This window comes from Echiichthys vipera (assembly GCF_963691815.1).
Source record: "Echiichthys vipera genome assembly, chromosome: 3".
Lineage (NCBI taxonomy): Eukaryota > Metazoa > Chordata > Actinopteri > Perciformes > Trachinidae > Echiichthys > Echiichthys vipera.
In genome coordinates this window covers 16,439,476-16,454,230 of record NC_139828.1, presented here as the reverse complement: position 1 = coordinate 16,454,230, position 14,755 = coordinate 16,439,476, and the positions used below count along the sequence as shown (strand labels likewise).

Here is a 14,755-nt window from a genome sequence, read left to right as displayed (position 1 = left end):
GACCAAATACCTGCAACACTAATGACATTCCCACCAGCCTCAGCTAATTAGCAAATGCTAGCAAGCTAACACAAGATGAACATGTTAAACATTAGCTCGCTGCTACACATCAGCATGTTTAGGAAGTAAATATATTACCAAAATGAGCATGTTGGCATGCCGAAGAGAGGCTCTGCAAGCATGTAGGCTTACTTGCTTTATGTGAGCACATTCAACATACTGTATATTAATCAGTGAATGACAAACACCGAACCACCATACAAGTAAATATGACACAATGAATCCAACTAAAGAAGGGCACAGTATACACTCCAGAGTCATGTACAAAATTGTAAAGTTTATCGGCACAAATAAGACATGGACAGGGATCTAGCCTCCTTAACAATGGTTAGTTACCCATCACATCCAAATTAACACAAAAACTGCGACAATAGTTTAATTTTATGCATTATCTTTGATGATGAAGCTACTGAAATATAGACATGCATGGCAAAAATAGCATATAGTATACTATTTTAGAGACCAAATTACTTCACAAATGATGTTTTTCAGTGGAGCTCATGTCTTATTAAGAGGGGCTAAAGTCCCCTGGCCCCCCTGTAGCTTGCATCCTGGTAAGAACCAGGAACACAACAGAATTTGTTTTTCCGACGATCTGGGACTTCAACTGGTACAAAGCAACAGCAGTGGTTAATGACTGTTATTTCAGCCATGGTTGATGACAGAAAGAAACGGTGTACATGGAGCTGGATGACAATGCACTCCACAGTGGGCAACTTCAAATGTTCAAAATAGCTTCAAGACTGAAAGGCCAAGCGACACGTCATGAAAAAGGATTTTTTTATTTATGTCAATTTTATTTTCACTTTTTTCTTTTAAACACAAATTTAATAAATAAAGCACATCTGATGGGGTACACCATGCAAACATTACTTTCTACAACATAAAACATTTTTTTGAACCAACTCAGATTTTTCTGTTACATAAGTTGCTCACTCTGCACACACGTGCTGTACATGATAGCGGCTCCGTGACTTGTCATTAACTTCAACTGTACAGAATGCACGGCCTATATATATATATATATGTATATGTATGTATGTCTATACCCATATACACCCCTCTATCGGTCAAACATCAGACAATCAAGCTAGGACGAGCGAGTGGGCTTTTACGTGGGTGATTGAAAGAGAATAGTCCAAATGATGGAGGTGGATGCGAGATAAGTTCAAGATGAGAATGAGGGCGAAGCACAAGATTGGGAGCAGTGCGGAAACATTCGACCCTGGACAGAGACTTGTAGAAGAACCAGTGAGTTGGCATACACTTTCAGTTTAAAATTAGCAACCAGCATGTTGGATATTTTCCTTTTTCTTAACTTTGAGGATAATTCCTGTTTATTTACAAAAGGGAACATCCCAGAAGCAGCAAAAGGCATATAATGTTAAGGACCATTCAATCACAGACAGGAGAGTAAAAGTGCACCTGTGCTTTCCCTTCCCAGGTGTAAGTGGACCAACTAATCAAGATGCACTGATACCAGAGCGGGAAAGACTAAAGCCGAGCTCCAAAACAGTGACGTAGAGCGTACTAACTGACAGATAGTGTCAAATGTAATGTTCCTCTACACTGGTTGATAATGATAAAATGTAATGTGTTAAAATGGGTCTTCACATAATCAATTAAAAACAACTGCCGCACTCAGGGTATCTTTTTAAGTTGTATTATTATCATCTGTCTGTTGCATCATGGCGGAAGTATAATATTATATGAGAGAATGCTAGTGCGCAATAATAGAAGTGCAAACCTCATACACACATGGTCAAAGACGGAAACAAAGGTGGCACGGACAGGACATTATGTGCATCTGGCGTGGAGTATTGTCAAATAAACCCCATTAGATCAAAATATTAAGAAATATATTTATACATCATATTCTTTCCAACACCTTCAGAGCTGATTGTATCCTGTCAATGAGTGGCTGTTGTGGTTTTACAATAGGGAGCGTTGATGGGAGGGAAGCTAAATATTAAACCAGGCAGCTTATTTCAGTTCTTATAGATTTAAGGAGAAAACATCTGCTTGAACTAAATACTGTTTCATTTTGGGCTAAATGGGGTAACTGTAGAGTGTAGCTGCAGCTTGGAGGGATAAATTAAGTGCTTTGGGATCCTAAGTGCAACAAAAAAACAACTGGTGTTAAATAGAGGCTAATTGTGCACCAGGTAGGTACCGTGGCGTATTTTAGGAGCACCAGGCGAGATAATGTTATGAAATTTAAGGCTGATTCCCACACCAGCCAATGGTGTTTCTTTATACAGAGATCAGTGAAAACACACACTCTTCTAATCACACCAACAAAGACCCCATCAGCTGGAGAAAAAAAATGGGGAGATTAACATGAACACAATTGTCATTTATTGGAAATGAGAGGTCAGATGTCACAACACTGTGCATGCTTCTCATTTTCCTCCTGATCTGACAGTGTTTGGGGTACTGGTCTGAAGTCCCCCTCTTGACCCAGGACAGTTCGCAAGAGGAAAAAAAAGAAAGAAAGAAAAATCAAATTGAACTCTGGAAAACTGTTTTCTCCAATGCAGGTCCATCTTTCCATCAGCGTCAAAAGGGGATAGGAAGTGAAGCCGGGAGTATTAACATCAGGTGAGTGGTGTGGGAAGGGTCAGGAGGTGATGACAGTTGTTTACTGATTTAGTTGTTTTTGTTCAGTGCATTTCTCTGTTGTGACCATTTACTTTCAACAGTTCTGTAAAGAAAGGGGGAGAAGCAACAACAGATCAAATTTACATACAGTACACAGTTACCTTTTTCACAATGCCAGTTACAACAGTTTAAACATTAACTATTATTTAACAATTTTATAATTCATAATGCAGTCATAATTAAGTAAGTATAAGTGTATAACAGGTAACTTTTTACGATACAGTACAGAGGCAAATACCTGGTTTTTCTTATTTTTCCTTGTGAAGAGCTTCTATGAAGGCTTCAAGTTTCTCCTGGATCTCACGTACTTTCTCTGTGGAGAGGGAGAGAGAGGGGAGTGGGTTAGTCAAACCCCTGATATATATATACCTAAATTATTTGATAATCTATAAAATGTCAAATAAAAAGTCCTTTTTTTAAGAAAATGCTAGAAATTCACTAGTTCAGCTTAACAAACATGTTTATTTGCTGCTTCTCTGTCTTCTACTATAGTAGAGCAGTAGAGCTGAAACAATTAGTTATTTGATCAAAAACAAAAGCCAAAAACTGTATTTTAAATAATTGTAAACAAAATATCTTTTGGACTGCTGGCCGGACAAAACAGGATATTTAAAGATGTCAGCTTGGACTTTGTGAAATTGCAGCTGGAAAACCCAATTCATATAAGCTAACAATTAAGTAATAAACTGATAAAATAATTGTTAGATTAGTTCAATGCTTGCACCTCTAGTAAACTGGACTCATGGAAGCAATGTTGGATATTTTTTACTTTTAAAAAAACCCATTATAGATCAAATGATCAGGAGAATTACTGGCAGATCTTTATTGATAATGGATATCATTGAGAGTTGCAGCCCTACACATTTCAAATGATTATTTTATTAAGCATCAACATTCAAATAGTGTGAGTCAGAATGTCACGTTGTGTTTTAGATGCTTTTCTGTTTTAGCAAATCACTACTACACAGTACGAATGAAGCAACATCAGGATAAATAAGAGGTTATAAATCTGCTCTTTAAACAGACAAAATTTAACAAAATTTGAAACAATATTTCTATTCCTAGCATATACTAGAAATACCCTCACAACCCCAGATGGTCCTCTCTAACAGTGACAGCCAAACCTCAGGCAGACCTCCTTCACATATTTGATGATGTGTACCCTTTCCCAGTTAGCACAGACCACATCAAAGCTCTCACCCTCCCCTCCTCATGGTATGTACCTAACGGGCACATTGCTAATGGACAAAGGGAGATAATATAACAACAAAATTACACATGAAAGGGGGGGACTACTGGAAAAATAATCAGTCTCTTCTTTTAATGATTACACTCCTATTGTCCGAAGACCGTAAAAGACGAGCAGTCCTTCCACCCAACATGTACTGTCACACGAGATGAGCGAGCCATCTAAGGCGGTCTTAATCGCTGATTAAACAGCGGCTGAAGGAAGTCTGGTGGGCCCACACAGAGAAAAAGAAGCCATGGCTCGCAGTGCCAGCTGCACCTCAAGGCCTGGCTGGCTCACCAGCTTCCCTGTCACCCTCGCTAATCTGTCTGGATCTCCCCCAAGCACAAACTCAAACACCGGCATCTGAAGAACAAACTAGCACTGCTCTATCTTGATCAATCAGCAGCACGAGATCCATAGGCGACCTATTGTCGATTATTTCCCTACGAGGAGACCCAATGAAAACACAGCTTTAAAAAGACTTTTCAGGGAGAGGGAGATAAATCATTGTGGTTTGGACCTCAGAGCAACACTGTCCTAAGTGTCCATTTCAGGTCGGCACAAAGGTGATAACTGTGTGCGTGCTTTGGAGTGAAACTAAATATCGTACTCAGGGGCTTGTGAGTAGCCCCCTTTTGATGGGAGCACGGCTGCCGAGGTATCCTTTTTCTGATGGATGAAAAGCACACGGTTGTTAGGAGAGATGCAGGCACACCCCCACACACGTCCTTAAACACTAGCAGAACTAAGACGTGCTGGATAATACACACGCACACATCCACACACAGGTCCACATAACTGAGAAAATTGACAGCTAGAAAAGCTGTGTCATGAAAGAAAGACAACCCCCCCTCATATCTTGAAAAAGAACTAGAGCAGTACAGTCATTCCCTCTCCACCTCTTTTACCTTCCTACACACTCAGTGCTGGCAGGTGGCAAAAAAAAAAAAAATCCCCGGCCTTTGATACTCTGTTAACACACTCAGGAAAAATGGCAGAGCGTTAGGTGGAGATTACAACACCTAATGGAAGCATTAAGGGGGCCTGTCGAGGGGCATGCTGACAAGTCACTGCAGCAGGTGTGGGGTTGAATGAAACATAACCCTGTGGTACGCCATTCCAACACGCAGCCCACCGCAGGGCACGGCTCAAAGGCAACTGACAAGAGTTCAGACGAGTGGGCTGTGGGCCTGACCACAGAACAACACAGCTCAATACAAGCCAATCAGAGGAGGATTACCAACATCTGTCCGACCTGAAGCAAAAGAGATGTGAGGTACAGTGGGTGGGGTTTTGGTTGGTGTGAGAAAACGAGGGAACATCAAATCAGTTCATCAAAACATGGGAAATCCCCTGGCTCAAGCTTCAAAGCTTCTAAGTGGGTTTAGATGTGGCTGATGCTAAGGTGCTCTATGGAGCCTCCGTGTTTCACATGCAGACCGCTTAACATGGGTCAAACATTACGGATCCTGCCAACTGTCGGGCAGAGACACCAGGCTCTGCTTAATCACCGGGGGCAGCAGCGGTTAGATTAGAGGGCTCGTGATAGGAAAAGACAGGACTGATTCCCCAGATTGGCTGGGAAAGTTTACAGTGTGAGGCTGAAAATCGCTCTCCTTTTCTTTAAAGTTTTCAGGACTGTTTTAGTCTCAGCACTAGGACTGGGTATCAGTACTCAATACCGAAACTTCTCCAGTGAGACCATACCTGCATCCAGAGCACATAATTAGCCCCATTTACCAGTCGAATGCTGTTAAAATGTGAAAGTAGTAGTAGATCTGCTTCACTCAGCAGCCAAAAGAACAATGGTAATCTAAGTGGGTGGTAAAATTTGAACTGTGACTAGCCATTTGGCTAGAGGACATAAAGTAAATTTTGTACCCTGCCTGTTTTTGATTCTTTTTGAATCTGTATGTTTTTGGTCGCAGCCAATCACAGCAAGCGGTATCACTTTGGTGTACTGGTGTTGTTACTGGTATCATAAGGGAAGACCAGCAGAACAGAAATAACTGAAGTATAATTACAGTTTGGAGAAACTAAATAACAGTCAAGGGTAAAACATTTTACCTGTACCTGGCTACCTGTGCATTTAGATTTCCACCATGACATTTTGGTGAGAAGACCTAGACTTAGATAAGAACAGTAAATCCCATCAACCATTCCCTTGCAGCGTGAAGCTTAATGACTTTAAAATGAGCCCTCAGCAGCCCAGGAGGCCACCAGTGAATGTGAATAGTGTCTTTCAGAAAAGCCAATATTCTATGGATAAAAACTGTGAGAAACAGATATTTATTTCCCCCACACCATCTGTTTGCCACCAAAAGACAGCAGCAAGGGGAAGAAAAGGCCACAACAAGGCTTTCTTTTCTCCATCCTGTGGAAATGCAACAAAAAACAGTGGACAGAGTCACCATCGCCTGTTCCTCGCTGAGAAGTGGGAGTAGCTATCAAAAACTCCATTTAGGCCACTGTTTACCTAAGAGATGAGCCCCAAAACACAGTCATTCAACCGCTCACCCCTTTATCTGGTCATGAATATTCTCATAATCCTCTGGCCTCTATCCCAGAGGCCCCTTCTTTAAGATGCTGGGTGCTGTGTGGGTTGGCGAGGATGGAGGAACTCTCGCCCATAGAGAAAAAGAGAGGGGGGCCTTTCCCCCCAAATTCCCTCTTTCAAGGCCTTCTCTCGGCTGATCTCCACATGAAATGATATCTCATTCACTCTCACTCTGTCGAGTCCCCTAAGCCTGCTACGGCCGAAGCGCTGGCAGAAGGAGGACTGAGCCACAAAGCCTTTAATTGACCTGTAATTAGACTGAAACTGCGTGGCCCTGCTGGACAAGTAGCCAACACAGAAGAGAGGCAGAACAGAGGAGAGGAAAAAAAGATGAGAGGACAGGGAAGCCTGCAACTTACTTCGAGATAGAAAAAAAACATAATCCTCTTACTATGGGAGATGACCGCTCTCCTATAAAGAAAAGGTGGCGGTTATGAAAAAGTAGCAACAAAAAGATTTCAGTGGATGAAGTTTGGAGCCAAGGTTGAGGCTACCTTAGCATGCTGCTCTTAAAGTTTTCTAATGACAACAGGGCAGCAATTCATAGCATGGTCAGCAAAGAAAGTGGGGCTGAAGGCTTTGGTTCCTGTTTCAACATGTCATCATTCATGAAGAGAACAATTTTATATCAGGGTCAAAGCGTAGGTGGGGACACGAAACATTTTAACGCTGCCGTTTCCTTCTTTGAAAGCCGATCTCTTAATGTAACAAACAGAAAACCCTTTTTCCTCAGCATGCAGCTTGATTTGTCACTAAATCTGAATTGTCATGCTATAAAAACCAGGCCTTGGGAGACGTGGACACAGGGAGAGCTGGGATGTCGACGGCCCAAACGCCATGTCAGTGACAGAGCAATGAATCAACCGCCGCACTCACAGCTGTTATCTAGAAAACAGATGCCTGGGAGAGAGCAGCCCAAACCTGGGGAGAGACACACGTAGGTCTGAACAGGTCAAAGCCTGAAGTCAGCCAGAGGGCAGACTGAACAAGAAAAGCAAAATGCAGAGAATAATCCTTTGAAGAAGCCAGATGACGACTGTCGTTGGGCTGTGTGGTGCTGTTTTTTATTGTCAAGCACTGCTCTTGTCTTTGAAGGTCCAGACATTTTAGAAGATTTTAGTAAAGGGGGTTATAAAGATAAGCCTAGTGGCGTCAACATTGGGAAGATGATGGGTTTAGCTCTAGGCCTGATGTTTTTAAAGTTTAAATCTCGGAGATGACCGTTTCGTTCTCCTTGGCAGTGTCTCTGGCGATAAACAGTCATTTCAGGTGTGTTTTTGGATTTCGCTTTCCAGAGATCCAAATTGGGGCCGTGCCTGTGCGATGTCAGACAGTTGGCGGTTTCCTTCTTCTGAATGTCAAATCACTTTCATCATAGTTATTTTTTTTGTTCTTTTGGCCATAGTAACCATATACACGCCATGCTAGCAGAGATCAGAAGAAAAACAGTTTGTCGCTTCACACACAAGTGAGTTAAAGAGTCTGTTGAGTTAGCTCCGCCTATCCTCTCTGGTGGACCAGTCACTGCTTGGTGACGTCATTACACGTCATTAACTGTGTGCCGCTTGAGATTTTAACTGAGGGAAGGGCTACAACAGTAATTGAAAATGATGCTGATGCATGATGATGCTGAACTAAAACTTATCATCCAAATAGCAGCAAACAGTCACCATCACTTCTCATACCCTTTCTTAAAAATGAAGAGGTCAATTATGAGAGTAAATCACAGGAAGTCAGGGGTTTGAACACACCTTTTACAGTCCTGTGCGGCCCAGGCTAAGTGGCGATCAATCTTGAGTAGCCATATGGGCCTGGGGATGTGAGGCTGACAAGTGTGATTTAAACTGAGACCCTGTCATAATCCCTCAGATCCCCCCTGCTGAATCTGCCACAGGTGTGGGGACCAAGTTAACCAATGCTGAAGTCTGAGTGAGTGAGCACACAAAACAAACACACTCATGTTTGAAAAGGTATGCATACATCCAGCCCTGTTGATGCCTGGACCTAAATGTAAAGGATCCGTTTATAATCACCTTCTCTCAGTCCCTCCTTGACATGGCACTGACCCCAAACCAACCGATCAAACAAAACGCAGATAGAGATAAGCTGTCCTCAGGTAAAAACACGTTTCCAGCTGCTCTGGACCTCACACACCGTCACATCCATGTAACACTGAACTGAAGAAATGGCAAACGCACCTGGAATTCCTTTAAGCCTTTAGCAAAGGCCTGTTCAGGCCCATAAGCTAGAGTCACTGGACTGCAGGTGTTTTACTTGCAAAGGCTGACAAAGTAGTTCTGCTGCCTCACAAAGTGCTACAGTATCTAGGTAATGTAATGTTACTACACTAATTTTAGAAAATCAGTACTTCATCTCTTTCTTGACACTCAACAATGCCAGTGTAAATAAAACAAATTTTGGGAACTTGATGTTTTGATATGTGGTTGTTTAGTGTGGTTTAGTGACAATTTTGCTGTAAGCAATCCAAAGAGAGGTTCTGCTTCATATAATTCATTTATTCATTCATCTTCAACCGCTTGTCCCTGTCTGGGTCGCAGGGGGCTGGAGCCAATCCCAGCTCACATCGGGCGTGAGGCGGGGTACACCCTGGACAGGACGCCAGTCTATCACAGGGCACATAGAGACGAACAGAGAGACGAACAACCATTCACACCTACGGGCAATTTAGAGTTATCAATTAACCGATTCATGTCTTTGGACTGTGGGAGGAAACCGGAGAACCTGGAGAAAACCCACGTAGACACAGGGAGAACATGCAAACTCCACACAGAAGGGCCCCAGCTGGGATACGAACCAGGAACCCTCTCGCTGTGTCGCCCTGCTTCATATCAGCGTACAGGAAATATTTGATAGTGTTCACTTCTTAAAACGAGTCCAATTGAAAACAAAGTTTGTCCCATCTAACACAGAACTGTGAAATTGCACTAGACATCAATAAATCAAGAAAAAGGGCAGTGTGGTCATGACATGAGAAAATTCCAAACCAAATTTTGCTTTTTGTATAAGTATATGGTTTTCCTATTACCTCATCTTAACCACCATCTGATGTCAGGTCTTTGCAGGTGTGCATGTGTGAGTGACAGGAGGATCAGGGGGAATGAGTCCCTGGTGGCCACACAGTGCTGGAATTTTTGAACAGAAGCACACACACTTCCTTTTCTTTCCTATTTTCCCACACTTGCTCTCTCTCTCTATGTCCCCTGAGGAGAATGAAAGAAGGCTTCACATTCGCCTTCATAGATTTACTTCTTTATCACCACTTCTATTATCACCTCTTGACATCTAAAACACACAGCTCTTTTTCCTTGTTTCCTTAGGCCACTGGATTTGTTCCCTGATTTTGTATCTAGGGAGGATATTCACAAGCTCAGTGCTGTAATAGATGGTAATGAGCAATATTGTCTAAATGTTATCAACAACTTTAAAGCTAGACATTTGCTAGAGTTCAAACGCAGGGACCCTGGAGTACAAACACGTCAGTGTAATTCGAAAAAAAAAAACATAGTAATGTACTAAAACTGTGGGTTTTACACTAATATATAAACATACTTTAGTGCTTTATCTAAGCCTGTTTCAACAACTAATCACTCTGGCAGTGGCCAACGATCAAAAGCTGCATTATCAAATGCTGAATAGCGGCGTACAATATGCAAAAGGTCTTAGAAAGATATTCCTGGTTCTCGACATGAGGAGAGGGGAATTCAGACAGGGAGACTGTGCATGAATAAAGGGGAAGAGATGGATGATGGGAAAGTGGAAAGAGACGCAGGTCACAACTTTGGTAAATGGGGGCAGGTGGCTGGTTGAAGCCTTGATGGAGTGAGGTGAATTAGGAAGAGGAAGACCGAGGCAAAAGAGACTCCTTTAAAAACTCTTGACAATACTGAGAGTATAACAGACAGAAACTTGGACGTAGTGTTCTTCAGTAAACATGACCTGAATGAAAACCAGCATTGTGCATAAATGCCAGTGCATTTATTGAATGTGCTCATGTTTTGAGGGAGCGGTGAAACAAGCTGCGTCCGTCAGTGCTTGTAGTAACTTAAGTAAATGGTTGCCGTACATAATATACAGACAGGTGTGAATGTATTTAAAATTAAATAAAGTAAAATTTTTATGAGAGCACCTACAGTACATGTTCTGTTCGTGCTTTCAATGGCTGGCATCACCAGTCACACATGGTAACTTGTTAAACTGCAACTGGCAATTCTGACAATGCTTTGGGGCTGGGGATGGGCAGGTAGGTGGTTCTATCTGAAAAGAATACCTTAGTGCAGCTAATTAAAACAATATAAGAAATTATTGGGAAGTAGTTCATCTGTGTGAACTGAACTTTGAAGGCAGAACATGTAAAGGAAGCATACTAGTAAACCAGATATGACAAAAAAGTCTTTCATACTGTTTTTCTGACATTTTATAGACCAAAAATTCACAGATTAATTGAGAAAATAATGAAAATAGTCATTAGTTACAGCCCTACAAAGAAAGTTGTTATAAGATGTGGGGGGAAAAGTCAGAACATCTACAGATGTTTTAGGATGCCTTGTGATAAAAAAGTCAGTTCACTTAAGAAATTGCTTTCACACAACATTAACAGGATATGATTAGATAAAATGCAGGAGAGGCAGTTTCAACTGTGCCAGTGTTTTGACAACTGTGGATCTACTGTTTGTGTATTTAATGCTCCCGGGAAGAAAATGGATCATTTGGCAGCAACTCTGCAGCCTGAGGTTACCTCCTCTGTGGGAAAAAAAACTGTATCATACTTTATAATTGTATCACTATGACTAACCGCCTTTAAGTTTACAGAGCGACACTGTTGTCTCACAAGTGTCTATTTAATTTATAGACAAAAAGAATATAGCAAGAACCGTGGGATTGTTTAGGGTTACAAAAAGGACAAGAAAGGTGGAAAAGAACAGGGAGATAAAGACAAAAGGCCAGGAATTAAATATATAGTAGCAAGGCAATGTGTGATGCGGAATGTGACAACAACAGAGTGAGTAATTCAAATTCCTAAAGGTCATTAATAAGAGTGCACGTAAGGGCAACAGCCCCCAATGTGCCGAAGAGCAGACAGTCTGCCCACTATGTGACTGCACAAAGCCACTCCCACGTTCCAAAGTGCAGACCAGTTGACTCAGGCCATGTCTACAACGATGTGAATACATTTGAAACCGCTTCTTTTTTCTCTGTTTTGGCTTTCTACAATGACATGGTGGCATTTTTTCGACCCCTTAAAAGATAATTAAAAAAAAAAAAACCCACAGTGGACAGTGATTATGAAGGATTGTGATGTTGTTTTGGTGAAAACTTTAATACTAATGTGTGGGTCTGAACCTTCAATCACACAAAAATGATCAGGTTTGAACATCTAGCAGCAAAGTTAAAGCCAAATTTCTTTATTAGCTACTTTCTATGTTAATACAACCAAACCTGGTCTGGTCTGTGGTCTCAATGGAGCAGGCCATAAATGTCCCTGGCTTTGGTGAAGCATTCGCACACTGTAATCATGCGGCCAATGTGTGCACACAACACCTTTGGACGATACGTCATCCCTTACAGAAAAGCATTTCTCATTGAGACCTCACTAATCACTCTGGAGGAAGCTGCTCAAAGGAGGAGGAGGGGGAGGAGATGAAAGGAAACGAAGTGAGCGTGAGGCTGAGAGGGCATTCCGGTGAGCAAGCCCAGACAACCAGGGCTGTATTGTATTCTGCTTCCACACAAGAGAAAGGAAAAGGAGAAAGTGACTGCATGTGCAAACATGCAAACACTTCACACATTATCAATGTTCTTGAGGGCACTTTCTGTTGGCACCTTTAAATTGTTAGCCCTCAAACGGCCCAAAACAAAAGCTGAAATCTATAATTTTCTGTCCCATTCATCAGTGGCAATAAACATACTTGAAGATGGTGAACTTTCTGTAATAGGTCATGTGGTGGCCAGGTGTTCAGTTGAAAATGTAAACACTGTAAATTGCTTTACTTTACTTACATAATGGAGGTAATTAACTGTCCAGGATGTTTCCATACTAATAAAATCAAAACAGCAAACTCACTTGATCACTCACCAACTATCCTAAACCCTCACTTTGAGCAGATGACACTATTTATGTTTTTGATTCTGTTCAATTAGCCAATGACACATTTGAACTATTCTTTGATGCACTGAAAGACAACTGTTCATAATATGCAGAAATATATGATCTTAAAGATACAGATCCCAGGAATGACTGCAGTCTCCACTGTGACCAGAATTAATATCTCAAGGATTGCAAAATAATCTGTTCATTTGATCTCAAACACTAAAGTATACCTTTGAAAACTGTGAAACAAAAGGACACACACACACACACACAGGATGTAGGCACAGTAGGCAGTACACTCACTACACACACACACACACACACACACACACACACACACACACACACACACACACACACACACACACACACACACACACACACACACACACACACACACACACACACACACACACACACACACACACACACACACACACACACACACACACACACACACACACACACACACACACACACACACACACACACACACACACACACACACACACACACACAATAAGTAAAGGCAGTACAGACACAAGCACACACCCGTGCATAATGACAATACTCTGTCACGGTCTCTCACATAATCCCTTTCCCATGACTGAGGTTTTAAGCTAAACAACTGGCCTCAACTTCACACTGAAGGAAAGAGCTGATGTAATAATGTGTCAATAAGATCCATAGTGTGTCTAAGTGTGCCAGTGCCAGTGCACTGTACACAAGCTCTTCTATTCATCAAGTTTGACAAGGATGATAAAAAGCCACCCAGAGGGGAGTGACAGCTGGGAAACGCTTCTTCCCCTTCATGGGCAGCCAATTCATGTGACAGAGGAAGAGGTGGAGCTGAGGAATAGAAATTAACTATTATTGTAATTTACACAGCACTTTGCTGAAACTGTAAGCAAAGTGAAAGGCTATAGGTCACTTGTAGACAGAGGAATAAGGACAGCCTAGGTAGTAAGGGGTAATCTCAAAACTAATATTTTGGGAATACAAACCAAAAAAAACCCCCTAAGCCTTGAAGTCAACACAACAGCATTTGGAAAGGGGTCTATATGTTAGAAATGTTAAAAAGTCCCATATGACATTAGAAAAAGGTGCAGTTATGATTTATGTTCATGATGTAAAGGGTGGGAGCTCATATGACATCCAACACTCCACAATAGAGCAGTAATTCTGGAAACACTCTGGTACAGTATAGTGCACTCACTCAAATCAGGTACCACGGTATTTTTCCAGTACAACACACATACACACAACATTTCTATGAGGGGCAATGAAGCAGCCAAGCGACATCCCAAGAGGCCTCGGCTTGAGCATTAGGCCTGGGCTTTGCTCCAGAGACGGCACTGTGCCATACAGCTGGTCTGGCACACGCTGACAAACACATGCACACGCTGACAAACACACATACACACACGACTCTTTGCAGTGTACATTGTACCGCTCATTAACAGTGCTTTCACACGCTCACTCACTCACTCAGCCACACACCTGATCGGTATTTGTAACCTGAGCAATGCTGAGCCTGCCTGCGAGTAGGGGCAAATGCAGCTTAACAACAAACTGCCCCAGGGAGCTATGGGAGTTAAGTTTGTTTTTCCTTTCTCCCGGCTCCTATCTTCCCTCCTGTCTTCCCTCCTTTTCCTGTAGTGGAGGTTGAGAGGTGAAGGTGGGGTCTCAACTAATTTTCCCCCCGCCCCCAGTAAAGGGAAAGAGGAACAGTTGGACAGCATTTGACAGAGGCAGCTAAAAAAAAACAACAACTGAAGGATCGGAAGAGATGGGTAGAGAAAGTTAGCTAGATCAAGTAGCCTGTGGTATTATCTAGCTGACCTGTGGGGTCAGGTCATAGTTTGGGCCTGAGGCAATCTGACCTGCTGTCCTTTAAAGGGCTGAAGAATGAGCAGGGGGGGACAACAGCTCTGAGGAATGATGATTTCATAATACATTGAGTAAGGTTACTTCATAGACAGACATAAAAAATCCCTTTGCATGGCTGGAAAGAAATGTGTGCGTTGTCGGTGTCTTATCCAAATTCCTGATGATACAGTATGAACACAAAAAGCTAGACCTTGCAGTAACTGAACCTGCCAGTACATAATTACTTGAGAAGTAAACCTGCAACTAG

General features: G+C 42.0%; 1 protein-coding gene across 4 annotated transcripts in view; it reads right to left on the bottom strand.

The window, feature by feature from the left end:
* Positions 1-904: 904 nt before the first annotated feature.
* Positions 905-14,755, bottom strand: part of opa1 (OPA1 mitochondrial dynamin like GTPase) — a 41,139-nt gene continuing 27,288 nt past the window's right edge. For all 4 annotated transcript variants that reach the window (XM_083939029.1, XM_083939031.1, XM_083939030.1 and 1 more), the window contains 2 exons: positions 2,960-3,034; positions 905-2,764 (listed from right to left, as the gene is read on the bottom strand). In XM_083939029.1, the coding sequence (XP_083795155.1) occupies positions 2,970-3,034 (65 nt within the window). In that variant the 3' untranslated portion in view covers positions 905-2,764; positions 2,960-2,969. The remainder of the gene's footprint in view (positions 2,765-2,959; positions 3,035-14,755) is intronic.